Raw genomic sequence first — 13,119 nt, 5'->3', positions numbered from 1 at the left:
CTTAATATTACTGCAGGTACAAGTGCTGGACTACAAACCAGAGAGACTCAACACTAAATAAATAGTGAATCAGGAGGTGGTCATAACTTCTTCCACCTATTCTTTCTGTATATTACAGCAAGGACATCTGGAGGCAATGGGATGAAAAGGCTAGGGAAAATCCTGTTTGCTTAATCTAATCAAACACCTAATTTTAAGGGTGGGCAGGATAATCTTTTCACTGCAATCCTTACTGCAGTGTTAATATACTCTTTAAACAATTACTAGTACTAGTAAATTATACATTTTTTGTTCAACTAAAAGGGCAAGATAGATTTAAGTACCGGATAATTCACTTGTACTACATCAAATGCTCTCATCCTAACTTCTGAACTTTTTTCCCTCCCTCTTTTAGTTCATATCCTTGATTGATTTGCTGAGATATGCTACTGGGGTATGCATACAGATTGCTGCTCACCTTCACATACAGGTCTTCAAAATATCACCTCCTCAAGCTCCTGAACAGGTTCAAAACCATAATGAGTGACTTTTAGCTAAAGGCGAAGAGGAGGAGTTGGGGGGAAATGCTGAATTATGACAAATGCCTTTTTAATATAGACATAGAAACTTGTAAAGAAAAGCAAGTGCATGAGAGAACTTGCTAAATGTGCTCTCAGTCAAGATTATTTAATTGCATAATACAACGTTTCTTCAGGTTCTACTTGGATTTATAAATAGCTTGATCAGGAATAGTAGATTTAGGAAAGTTTTTGCTACAAAGTAGCTAATTTTTGGTTATAAGACTTGCTCTGATATTTGTAAAGAGAAATGCTTGAAACTCTAATGTACTTGGCAGCTAATGGGACTCTTAAGATATGGCTTCTTCTCTAGGCAAATGTTAATTTCTCTTAGAACATGAATGAGCAACTTGTAGGCCAGAAGGGTCAGACGTTGCCTACCCCTGTCCTAAAGAGAAAATTGACAGTGATTCATTACATAGGTACAATATTTGCATAAGATGCAGTTATATGCTGAAGTGTATTGTTTTTGATAAATAATGATCATTGAAGGTCTTGACTGGGCATTTAACAACTAAAACTACAGAGCTGTCTATCTTGTATCAAAGTTGTCTTATGGGTGCTTCTTTCACGTTGTTTTGATAGTTCTTGGCAGATAGATAGCTCAAGGAAAATAAATGTCTGAGGAATTTAACCAGAAATTAGTTATTTCAATTAATGGTATTCTGGCACAATTTCTTCCATTTGTAACAATCCTTAATGAATAAATTCTAGTCTGAGGAGGAAGAATTGGACACTTTGTACATTTTCTATATCTATGAAGACTTACAAGGAACAGTATTTATGAGTTACTACTCAGAATTTAGCCTGTATGTTTATACAAATGGATATGTGGGGGATGTTGCATTCTTCTACATATATAACATCATGCATTTTTCTCAGGACAATTTCTTATTTTTACAAAATGCAGTTGCAGCAGAAATCTAGGGTGAAAAAGCTTTTAAAAATCCATTTCCTTCTTCAGCAGACTATTTTTTTTAGCAAATAAATAAATAAAACACAAAAAACCCTTCCTTCTCTTCAATTTATACTTCTCTTCATTCTGGGAAAAGAAGTACCAAAACTGAATGAGAAATCTTTTTTTTCCCCTCTGACATTGCTGTAATGTTATTGCTTGCACTCTCTTGGGCTGTATTTTACAAAGAAATAAAGAAAAGAAAATACATAGTGAAGAAAAATACATACAGTTGAATCTTGGCCATAAAATGAAAATGAATAATAGAAGTAATAGTAAGTTCATCTAGTCCTTTTAAATTTTCTCTTGAGTTGGTTTGTATCCCAGAATGTGAGTTCAATAAAGTTTGAAATATGATAGAAACAGGTCTTCTGCATTTCAGGTAGCAGACAGTTTTGCATTCCTTAATTAACAATTCTTTTGATGCGTAGCATTTATAACTATAGTGAGTCGCAGATTTTGTATGGACATCAATTATCCTATCCGGAAAACGCTTTGTTTAGAGAGCAGTTTGCACAATGACAATCTTTGCTGAGGGATGTGTGTTTTTCCCTCTTTTCCCTTTGAATTTGTGTATTTTGATGAGAGCAGAAAATAGAACTAGCAGTCAAAACACACCTTAATCAATTCCATTTTTCATCAGCAAGAAGCAAGAGGTTTGCTAACCCCAACTGTGAATTAATTAATGCTTTTAAATACTATTTGTATGTAAATCACCTGCATACATAAGCTTAGAGCATTTTAGGGTACAATAATATGGCCTCCCAGCATTGTCTGAGATTCCATAAGATTATTTGGACTCCTGGTTCTGCGATCCTCCAACTAAGGAGCTGGGAGGTTGGATGCAGAGAACACTTACTTCCCTTACAGCCAGCATGGAAAGCAACACACCTATTGTCTTGTGCCCTTAATTGGATGCATATAAGCCTCCATGTTTGGAGACCTGTGTGTGCCAAAGGTGGGCAGCAGGATTGTACTCTTCAGTACGTGTGGGCAACAGGATTGTACTCTTCAGTAAAGACTGAGCAGATCTCATTTTCAGGAGGTTTCAAGATCTTTTAGTTTGTTTCAGCATAGTTTAGAATAATCCTGGCTTTGAAATTCTGTAATAGTAATTTTTTCTCTGGGCACTGCCATATGACAAGCTGGGTTTACTGCATTTGAGAGTTTCAGTGTTATCTTTTCTGATGTTTAGTTAATTCACACAACACATTTCTAAGCTGTTCTAAATGGTTCGTGGCTTTGCCTTTGTATAAACATCAAATTGTAAATTGTGTTATTGTGAATGCAGATCCTGCAGCAATTTCCTGTGGTTAGGTTGGTTGGAAAAAAGTTTCCATGAACTTCAGAACTGCTGGCAACTCTACTCATCCCTGTTAATGTATTTAATGTATATATTAATGTTTATAAATGTGATGCATGCCAAATATAACTTTGAGTCTTCAGTTGATTAAAATATTTGAGTGGAATAGCCTGTAGATACAAAACTCTTACGTTGAAATACATTTTGATCTATGACTTGTTAACCACCAAAGATTCATAAAGTTAGCACTATGTCCTATGAACATAGGCCATGAAGAGAAGCCATGGTTTGTTCCTTGATTGTGAACTGAGGGTTCTTCATGGTTGACAAACCATGCTTTGTTTTTACAACTTTGTTCAAGACAACATAAGCCATAGTTAAATGACAACCCACAAGCAATCCTTGAGTGAGGCTTATTGCATTGTCTAAACCCAGTTTTATTGTGCCCTTTCAATTAAATAGGAAACCACGATCAATTAACTGTGAGATGAATATGTTCTCTTCCTATTACACCTTTAAATGCAAGGTGAAGAACTCTCCTAACTGCATGCACAAGTGATCTAGATTTTTAAGCTTAAAAAATGTACATCAGTAACTTCAAATGACAGTCTTAAAAACTGTCTATGTCAGTCAGAAATTTGAGAAATTTGTATCATATTACCATATTCTAAATTAAATGTGAACTCATATATCCTGTACAGATAATCTTATGAAGTGACTTTAAGATGGTTAAAGGTGGTAAATCTTAGCATTTAAAGAACACCATATATTTCAAAGGAATTTTAGTGAAAGGAGAAATAAAAGGATCCCCCCCCCCCCATTTACTACAGTCAAAACTTTCTAAGAACCATGTAACGAATGTCCTTAAAAACATTCTTTTTTAAAAGGTGACGTTTGATGTAGGTAGACCAAATGGCTTTTGGTGAGAATCAACAGTTGTTGATTCAGTTGTTGAATCAACAGTTGTTGAATCTAACAATAAGTGATTCTAAGTGATTCTATACTAACTGAGTATACATAATCAATAAAGATGTATTGAATTTGTAAAGTCTGAATTTATCCACTTGTTACAATATGAAAAAATGAAGCAGAACACATTTTTTGGAGTGAAGGTTTTGCTGTTTGTGGGTGGGGAAAATAACATTTCAATTGGAGTTAACACCTTTACCTGTTCACTTTTTCGCAATAAATTAAGAGCTTTTAATTCACTCACATGAACTGCAATATGGAAACTAATATTCCTTGTTATATATTATTAGTAAATTCTGATTTATTGGTCTAATAGCCCTTAGTTTCCCTCCAAAAGTGTAGAGCATTTTAGACAAAGATAATAAACTAGCAAATGATTACAGTGCCTTACAATTAAGGAAATCCTAAACCAGAAAAATGTACACCGTAATCTATGATATTAAGGCAATTCTCATGCTCAGCTCCCAAACTGAAACAAATTGCCTCAGTAAGTGTACAGGAGTGATTCCCCCTACTTTTTCTAAGTAACAACCTAAAACTTGTAGAACTGCTGCAAACATACATATTTTCAATGCAACCTGAAATCTCTGTTCTGCTGAATCTCTGTAATTAATACAGTACACCACTTCAGATCAATCTGCTAATCATGTGAACTGAACTGGTCAACAGACTGTAGATGTAATAGCTCTGGTACCTAGATTTGAAATTGAAAAGGATTGAAGGAAATTGGTTCAGATGTGTAAACTTTAAAAAACCATAGCAGTACTTTGTCAACAAAAAATAGTTTCATAATTTCTTCTTTTGCTTTATAGCAATGGCTTGTTGATTTCTTTTATCAGTGTTGAATATAAAGTATTCAAACAATACTTGTAATGTTTAACATGGAATGTGAAAACACTGGTTGTTTTATCCCATGGCTAATGTATATAATTGTATCATGTTACATAGGTACAAGTTTTCTCCACTGAGCCTTCAGAATAACATGGACTGAAGAGATTTGCGAACAGTTGCCATCTCTTGCTGTTGCTGTTATAAGAAAAGAGGAAAAAATACTGATCATATGTAACATTTTGTATCATAACGTGCTGACATGCTTGAATGAATGTTTTAATTTTTCTATTTAAATGTTCTATTTTAAAATGTCGTTGAAGTTTTCATAAATCAATATTAACACTCACAGTATCCATCATGATTTTTTTTTGCAACATAGCCATTTCTTTACGAAGTTCACTTTGCGCACCTGCTAAAAGACTTTCATGATTCTTTTCCATGTCTTCCATACTCTGAAATTGAAAATAATTCCTATGAAAATCTGTCATGGGCTGTTATCAAAACATTTATAGATAGCAAGTTAAGAGAGTTAACATGGTGGCTTACAAGAGCAAAGAGATGCATCTTCTTCAAGCCATAAAAAGCAATATAAAATTTAGTACTAGTATAGCTTCACCTGGTCCACAGTGCTGTATTCTTGGTACTGCTATACAGGAAGGCTATTGTCAAACTGTTCCACCACAAAGGCCAGATAGATGACAAAGCATCTATGGAACACTGGTATACTAACACACTTTAAACATTTACATATGTGCTTGTCTGAAATAACATTACCCAAAAAAGTCCAGTTATGAAAATCAAGTGTACAACAACTATATTGACTCAGCATGTCATGTTGGCACCACAGAGTGGGACCACGCTGCTCAGTATTCATTTGCTACTGACACTACATGCAAAGCTACTAAGTGGAAATCAAAAAGATGGAAATAAAACAAGCAGGATATAGGAGGATAACCTTATGAATTCAAATTATTCTTTTAAATAAAGTCTACTTTCATAAAGGCAGTGAAAGTCTACTTTCACTGCCTTTAACGCTGAGCTTTATCAAGCTGTTTCTGTACAAAATCCCACAGGGTATGCAAACTCCTGCAAATCCTCCTATGTCCTGCCAGTTCTGTTGTACAAATGGCTTGTGCAAGAGTAATGTTTGTTGGGCATTACAAATTTGCTTCTAGAGAGGGAGAGGATAATGGAGGTTGAAGAAGGAAGCTCTGCTGCCCTGTTTCTGGAAACATTCACTTTGTGGCTTCCCCTAGGAAGTGCTAAAACTCCCTTGAGTAAGTGCTAAATGGAATTAGCAGGACACAACACCTGCCAGAAGGGGAATGGTGCAGTTGTAAACATCCCACTGGAATTCTATCCTATGTTACAAAACTATCAGTTGACCATAGATGGCATGTACTTGACCTTCAAAAACTGCTCATACAGCTGCTTAATAGTTTTCAGCCTCTGACTCTGAACTATTCTTGCTTGTTGGAAAACCTTTTGTTGTTGCCGAAGCATATTCTAAAGCCAAAAAAAAAAAAAATCAAAATCATAATGAATGCATAGCTAACATGGATACAATAGAATGATCACACTGTATCTATTGGTGTGGTCAGATTATAACTATTTTTAAAACTAATTTTATGTGAATTTAATCTAATTCTTTGTTATATATGAAGTGTGTCCAGAAAGTAAGGAGCATGATATTTTAAAAATAATTGAAAATTTTTACAATTGAACATTGTCTCCTTCGAAGTATGTACCTTCTGAGAGTACACAACACTTCCAGCAATTTTTCCATTCTTCATAGCATCCCTGGAAGTCTTCAGTGGGATGGCATTCAGAGCCTGTGTAGTGGCTCTTTGGACTACCAAAGTGGTGTCCTTTCAAACCATTCTTCACGTTTGGGAAGATGAAAAAGTCACAAGGAGCCAAGTCGGGATTATAGGGTAGATGGGGAAGCACCATGATGTGTTTTTCAGCCAAAAACTCTCTTGATAGCCACTGTGACTTGGTGCGTTGTCGTGATGAAGGATCTAAGTTGAGCCAATCTCAGCTTGTGCCATCGGTACACTTGTGCAGATGATAGTGCAGCTTCTATATAAGTTTCCTCACCATTTCCAAAGTTTCTGATAGACTTTTACCCAATTTCACACAATTTTATTGCATACTGCTTTTCCAAACTCACTTGCATTATTCTTAATATGAGGCATTTGAACAGGATGTCACAAAAAAGAATGTCTGGACTCTGACAGGGGTGGAATGCAACTGATCAGTGTTCTAACATATACCTGGCACCCCACGCCAAGTGACCTTGGCCAGCTTCTTTCTTCACAGAGCCTTTCTCAAGCATAGGGAATTCATTCTCATTAATTTCTGTACATAACTTGTATGATAAGAGGATTTCAGAGGTTATGTCTACAGATGTTATGTTTGTTTACAGATAAGCAGACAAAATACAAAACAAAAAAGCCACCCATAATTAATTAAATAACCCTTGCTTCTGCTAACAGCTATTTAATATCTAAATGCTTAGCTTTCTCAGAAAATTGTGTTTGTGCTTGTTTAAACATTCCTGCACATCACTAATACTGCATGCTTTTGGTTGCATTAATTTAAGGATTAGACTACCACAGTGCAGTAATATTGGATCTTCAGTTACAACATAGCCCTGTTTTATCATTAGGTCCATTAATGGGTTCAATGTATGACTTGTTTCCCGGATTTTGCTAATTTTATCAGAATCTCCTATCATATGGTCATCATAAAGTTAGGAATACATAGTAGTTGTATATTAGGTGATAGTTAGCCGGACTTTACTATAAGGAAAATTAAATATGTGATGGTATTAAGTTTTAGCCTCTAGCACCTACCATACTGAAAAAATAAATATATGAAATACAAACCGCAAGTTTTTCTTCCTGTTCCTCTGCCTTCTGTATATCAGCATCCCATTGTTGAAATATATGCAGAAACTGCTGGGAATACTCATGGTTGATCTTCTGTCTAACATATATATTTATAAAGCAATGTAAAATCAAATATATTCACTGTTTGTGATGTAAAACAAAAAGGGTTAAAGTAGGTAAAACAATGAGTGTAACAATCATAGAAACTTTACAAATGCATAGTTAGTGCATCCATAGGAGAAACTAGCAGGCATGCAATTTTTCTACCAAGCTGAAAACTTAAAATGGCAAAAGCTCAGCTTTGAGCATCTGTTCTGAAGCAGATTTGCAATGCAATTTGATGCCTATTTACTTAGGAGAAAGATTACAATTGTTCAAGAGGAATTATTTAGAAATGATTGCAGCCTGTGTGGATTTGTACTTAAATGTTTTTTTGACCAGGAAAGTTTTGATAACTCTGTAACATTTGAACAAAGCAATCATAATTAGAAAAAACAATCCAAATGCAGAGGTGAACAGTTATATGTGAAATGTACATCAGTGTTAATTCCTTACCTATGTTCTTGTTGTGTTTTCCAAACAAGCTCTATTTTCTGGTTGCTTGTTTTAAGAGAAGCCTTTGTGTACATTTCTAATCTTTTCCTTTTAGCTAGAAGAGCCTTGTTAATATCCGCTATAATAAGAAAAATAATTACACACTAAAGCGCTCATGCAATTTATAAAATGTTTGAAAAGCAAGACTCAGGTGGGTCATACAGTAAACCTCAAACAACATATATGCTTAGATGCTGTTAAAGATTTGCTTTACAATACTTCAGGGTGAAGCCCTATCACCCACATTGCAGATGCTCATAAACCTCTGAACTTGGAGCGTATGAATATCCAATGCAAGGCATAAAGCATGGTATCAGAAATTGCTGCTGCCATGCCTCAAGTTCTGCATTTTAGCTAGATGGTGGCTGCTTAGATTCACTGCCTGTGAGGGGGGATGAAGGAGGCTAGGTGCCATTTGGAATTGGTACAATTCCACAGCATCTGTCCGCAGTCCTCTCCCTGGCAGGCATTTTTTCAAGACCCAACTGCAACCTTGGAGGGGAAAACTAGCATGGTTCTTTCCCATGTTGTCTGCAAAAGGGTGGGGGCTTGCCCTGCAGAGTCTTAGTGCTCACACTCCAAAAAGTACTATATTCTCTCAGACAATTTTGGGGGACCATAGGATTGTGCCCCAAAGCATAAGTTATCAACACCTTTTAAGAGTGATTTGAAAGACATCTAAAGATATATTCCAAATTAAAGGAGTTCGTATGAGAGCCTGTATAGTGTTCTGATCTACCAATAAATGCTGTTTCTATAACTTCTATCACTGAGTGGGTAAGGATCATTGTAACTCCCCACAATACACACTGGAGAAGAACTGACTTGGTCAATCCTGTGTGTCCAAGGAACTGGGTCACTTTTGCTACTCTACACATGGGAAGTCCTTTTAAAGAAATCATATAGCCAATCAAAAAAAGCATATAGCCAATCATGTGCTGCAGTAAATGTAAACACAAAATGTAGTGGCTTTAGACAGAACACTTAGTAAGATATTACAGCAAACAGAAAAAAAGTTGAAAAATAAAGGATAATTGAGCAGTTGACGTCCATCATTGATTGGGATGTGTAAGATTTCAGTATAAGTTCCCACTATGCTTCAGGGTGGGTTAGAAATCAGATAATAAATAAATAATGTAAGGTTGAGAATAACAAAGTAAATACCATCCTCTTCATTTGCTTTTGAATCTCCCACCTACCCATTCACATGATTATTTATATCTGAAAATAAGACTATTCTGTTAAAATATATCTGACAGTGAAATCAGTTGCTTAGCTACCAAAAATGGATATTTCATACCACACTGGGTGCACTTGGCCATCCTTCTGGCCACACAGAACAAAAGGGGAATGTGCAAGTCTAAAGCTTACTGTGACTTTGTTTCTAGACAAGTATGCAGCCAGCATCAATTAGTCACATACTGGACCAAATGCATTACCAATGATGATTTGTATATTTAATGTGAGCAATGATTTACTGTTCATTGGTATCTATCACATTCTGGAACAAGAGACACTTTGAAAATAATGATTTCTTCAATCACAGTTTTACCCCTGTCCTCCCCCAGTGTTGTTGTTTTAAGTATAATTTGTACCCAGTTTTGTAAAACAAAGGAAACATAACAATTTTCTTGAATATCAGGAATATTCCAGTTACCTTGAATATGAGCTAATAAGTATATAAATATTTCCCAATCATACCTCCAAATCGTTCCAGCATGTTCTGTACTTCACCCCTATAAAATATTTCATATAATTGGAATGAATATTTTGTACATTATGGAAACTAAATCTATATTTTCTGAATGATGTTACTTGTAAGTGGAAACAAGCACCAACAAAACAGAAATAAAAACTTTAAGTACTGTTATAAGTAGGTCAGTTCAAAGAGAGTGAATGAGACATTAAAAACCAACAGATACCAAAGGGTATTAAATGCTGGCAAGTCAATAGTGTAAAAAAATATACTCTTACGGGTATCTTTCAGTATTCGAAAAAGGTGTATATTGGAACAAAATAATTGAGATGCATAAGCATCCAATATGCTGCCCTTGAAGAAATATATAAAATAAAGGGTATAATCCTCAAACCTTTTTGGTGGATTCATTGGAGCCAGAACTGATTTTGGAACAAGAGGTTTGAGAATTGCAGTCTAAACATATTATTATTATTATTATTATTATTATTATTATTATTACATTTCTATGCCGCCCCTTGCCGAAACCTCGGGCCGGCTTACAACATGATACATCAATGCATAATACAAATAAGCAAACCAGCATGATGTTAAGCATGTTATTGGCCTTTTTGTGCTCACAAACTAAATTGCACCTGTAGTATGGTTGGGTAATCTGGCATGATCTGGTTAACGTTTATAGTATAAGAAGTGAAGTTATACTATATAACTTAATAGATGCTTAATGGAAGCTTAAATGTGTAATATGTGGAGAATTACATTTAGTTAACTTTGCAACATCCTTACATTTGTATTATGTTATATCCAATTCTGAGAAGCTGATAATTTTCATTCATTAGTTTGTGTTGGATCCAAAGGTTCCCTCCTTCCATCAAAAAGAGTTTCCTCCTTTGTAGAAAAGCCTTTTATAGTCATCCTTACACAAGATAAACACTGCTATTGGAGGAAGGTTCTTGAGGAAAAGAACCTTTGAATCCAACATAGTATCTGCAAACAAATGCTTAGCTATGGTTCTACATAAAATACATATATCCGCCCACTTTAAAAATGTATACATTTAGGCTCCCAACCTTTATGCACTTTGGGATCAGACTATTTAGAGCAGTATGCAATGCTGCCCATCTGTCCATGGACTGGAAGCCAATTCTGGAAAGGCTCTGTCAAGTTTTCCCCATCAGAAATAATGATTTCTGTCATTGTGGGGCTTGCCTCCAGGGGTGCACATGCTTAACAGTACAGTAATTATGCATTGGACTTTAAAAAAGTAAATATGAAGCAATATACCCAACATCATCTTCAACTGCAGTATGAGGAGGCACTGAAGGTCTTTTTTTACCATGTTTATCGATCACTGGAGTTTCATCTTTATAGGGAAAAAAAGTTCACAGATAAATTGTCTTGGAGAACCAGCATGAAACAATTATGTCATCTTGGTGGTACTATCTTCTCTAGTCACCAAGTGGGCCTTACAATGGCCTGGCCAAATTGCACAGATCAGTGCTGCAGAATAAATGAGACTGCTTCAAAACAGCCACATTCACACATCACCCTAAACAAGGGGTAGTAATTTGTGGTTCTCCAAATGTTGGGCTGCAACTCCCATCTTCTCTAACTATTGATTGTGTGGACTAGAATCATCATAATAATAGAGTTGGAAGGGGCCATGAAGGCTGTTGGGTCCAACCCCCTGCTGTTGCAGGACACCAAGTTATACCATCCCACTCCGAAGGCTGCCCAATTTCTTTCTAAATGTCTCTGGTGTGGGAGAGCCCACGACCTCTCTAGGTGATGGGTTCCACTGTCTTATTTGTTGCGGCTGAGTTCTGTGTTGTGATCATGAGCTCTCTTAACTTGCTGGGGCAGGGGGTTGCTCCTTTAACTTTCATTTTCCCCTCAGAAATCATGATTGCTGGCTTGACAGTCAGTAAAGTGAAGTTTCTGTGAAGTGTCCATTTGGCACACTGGAAGGGCTGTCAACAGTTGGTATACAGATGTGCCCACAATATGCAGAAATATGTATTTGCACTGTTTTAAAGACAATGTTTAACTGCATTTGTGCAACTGTGGAGGTGTGCAGTTCTGCATGTGTAGAAATTGGGTGCCTTGGCTGGGCAATATCCGGGAGGTACCTGCTGTCAGAATGCAGCAGATAGCAACCCTGAACAATGAAATAAAGGGACTACAAATAGGGTTTTTCTTTGCTTTCTCTGATGAGAAAGCAAACCTGTTAGGCTCTTTGCTCATGAAAATAAGGTGGTAAGATTTGCATCCCTTCATAGTGAGATCTTCATGCCTTGCTTTTTTTGCCCTGTCTTCACAGTATTGATTATTTGCACTTTTCCCAAAGTCTCTAGCTGCTCAGGAAAGGACAGCAGTGTATCCCACCTTTCTTTCATGGAAAAAGGAGTTCTCGTTAAAATGGAATAATGGCAGGCAATGACAGAAATGTATACAGCCATATGTCCATGCATCCCCACCCCCCACCCCAGCCACATCTTCCTGTCAAGACAGTAACCAATCCATTGCAGCTTATTGCTAGGGTGAGTTAGTCTGATGTATAAATGTTCCAACTGAGTGAGGCTGATGGCCACTCTAGACCTGTGCTGTCAAGTCAGATTGTCAGTGCTTCTGAGCATCTCAAACTGATGTCTTACTCTGCCTGTTTACCCAGGATCCTTGAAAGAGAGAACCCTAGAACTTTTTTTATTTATGAGTATACTATACTACAGGTGTATCAGAAAATAACACATCCCCAGTGAAATGAATGAACATAAAACACTCATTTGCAACATGTAGTTCAGGGGTAAGCGATCTGTGACCCTCCAACTCCTGCCAAAATAGCCCATTTATAGCCACAGTTGGCTAATCTTGATATAAATTAATGGATTGTGTTTAAATGCTATCACAGAAATTTATCCAACTGAATATGAACAAACATGAGAAAAGCTGCCCACTTCCTTTCACAAATAAATGTGTTGTGAAGAAAGCCTTAAACTAACATCTGGTCATCATGAGTTCTAAATGATATTGTGCTTGATTAAGGAATTTAATCCTCCTACCCCCCAGCCCTGTGTACTATTGTGAAAAAAAGGATTGGCGTGATATTTATAGTATGGAAAAGGCAAGCACAACTTGATTTTAGAAAATTGTAATGAAAATTGTACACCTTCATGCATATTTTCTTCTGATCCACTCAGATGGTTTTTGGGATCTTCTTCAAAGTTGTAGGCATGTACAACTGGTTCCTCCTGTGCTGGTTTAGCAGCTTTTCCTGTAGATTTTCTTCCTGATGGTGCCATAATCAGAGATTTTCTAAGTGC

The 13,119-nt window shown here is 36.3% G+C and overlaps 2 protein-coding genes across 2 annotated transcripts in view; one reads left to right on the top strand and one right to left on the bottom strand.

Annotated features, from left to right (window-relative positions):
• CHPT1 (choline phosphotransferase 1) overlaps window positions 1-4,963 on the top strand; it is a 20,264-nt gene extending 15,301 nt beyond the window's left edge. Inside the window, exons 8-9 of the mRNA XM_044441076.1 lie at window positions 395-505; window positions 4,733-4,963. Coding sequence (XP_044297011.1) covers window positions 395-505; window positions 4,733-4,765 — 144 coding nt within the window. The 3' untranslated portion in view covers window positions 4,766-4,963. The remainder of the gene's footprint in view (window positions 1-394; window positions 506-4,732) is intronic.
• SYCP3 (synaptonemal complex protein 3) lies at window positions 4,692-13,119 on the bottom strand. The gene is made up of 8 exons (XM_044441077.1): window positions 12,966-13,119; window positions 11,084-11,162; window positions 9,805-9,839; window positions 8,065-8,182; window positions 7,507-7,606; window positions 6,023-6,121; window positions 4,963-5,067; window positions 4,692-4,810 (listed from the first exon to the last, which is right to left on the bottom strand). Exons 1-8 carry the CDS (start codon window positions 13,096-13,098, stop codon window positions 4,757-4,759), a joined length of 723 nt encoding a protein of 240 aa, XP_044297012.1. The 5' UTR covers window positions 13,099-13,119; the 3' UTR covers window positions 4,692-4,756.

This window comes from Varanus komodoensis, unplaced genomic scaffold (assembly GCF_004798865.1).
Source record: "Varanus komodoensis strain SLA01 unplaced genomic scaffold, ASM479886v1 scaffold39, whole genome shotgun sequence".
Lineage (NCBI taxonomy): Eukaryota > Metazoa > Chordata > Lepidosauria > Squamata > Varanidae > Varanus > Varanus komodoensis.
The sequence above is the reverse complement of the archived record's forward strand: the minus strand, read 5'-3'. Positions and strand labels throughout refer to the sequence as shown.

What these genes read in the sequence shown, in the direction of transcription:
- SYCP3 (XM_044441077.1), bottom strand. Translation starts at nt 13,098, where the DNA reads ATGGCACCATCAGGAAGAAAATCTACAGGAAAAGCTGCTAAACCAGCA. An exon ending in AGAAGAAAATATGCATGAAG is followed by an intron (nt 11,163 to 12,965) that starts GTGTACAATTTT and finishes TTCCCTATAAAG; the next exon opens with ATGAAACTCCAGTGATCGAT. An exon ending in AAAAAATCATGATGGATACT is followed by an intron (nt 4,811 to 4,962) that starts GTGAGTGTTAAT and finishes TTCTTATAACAG; the next exon opens with CAACAGCAAGAGATGGCAAC.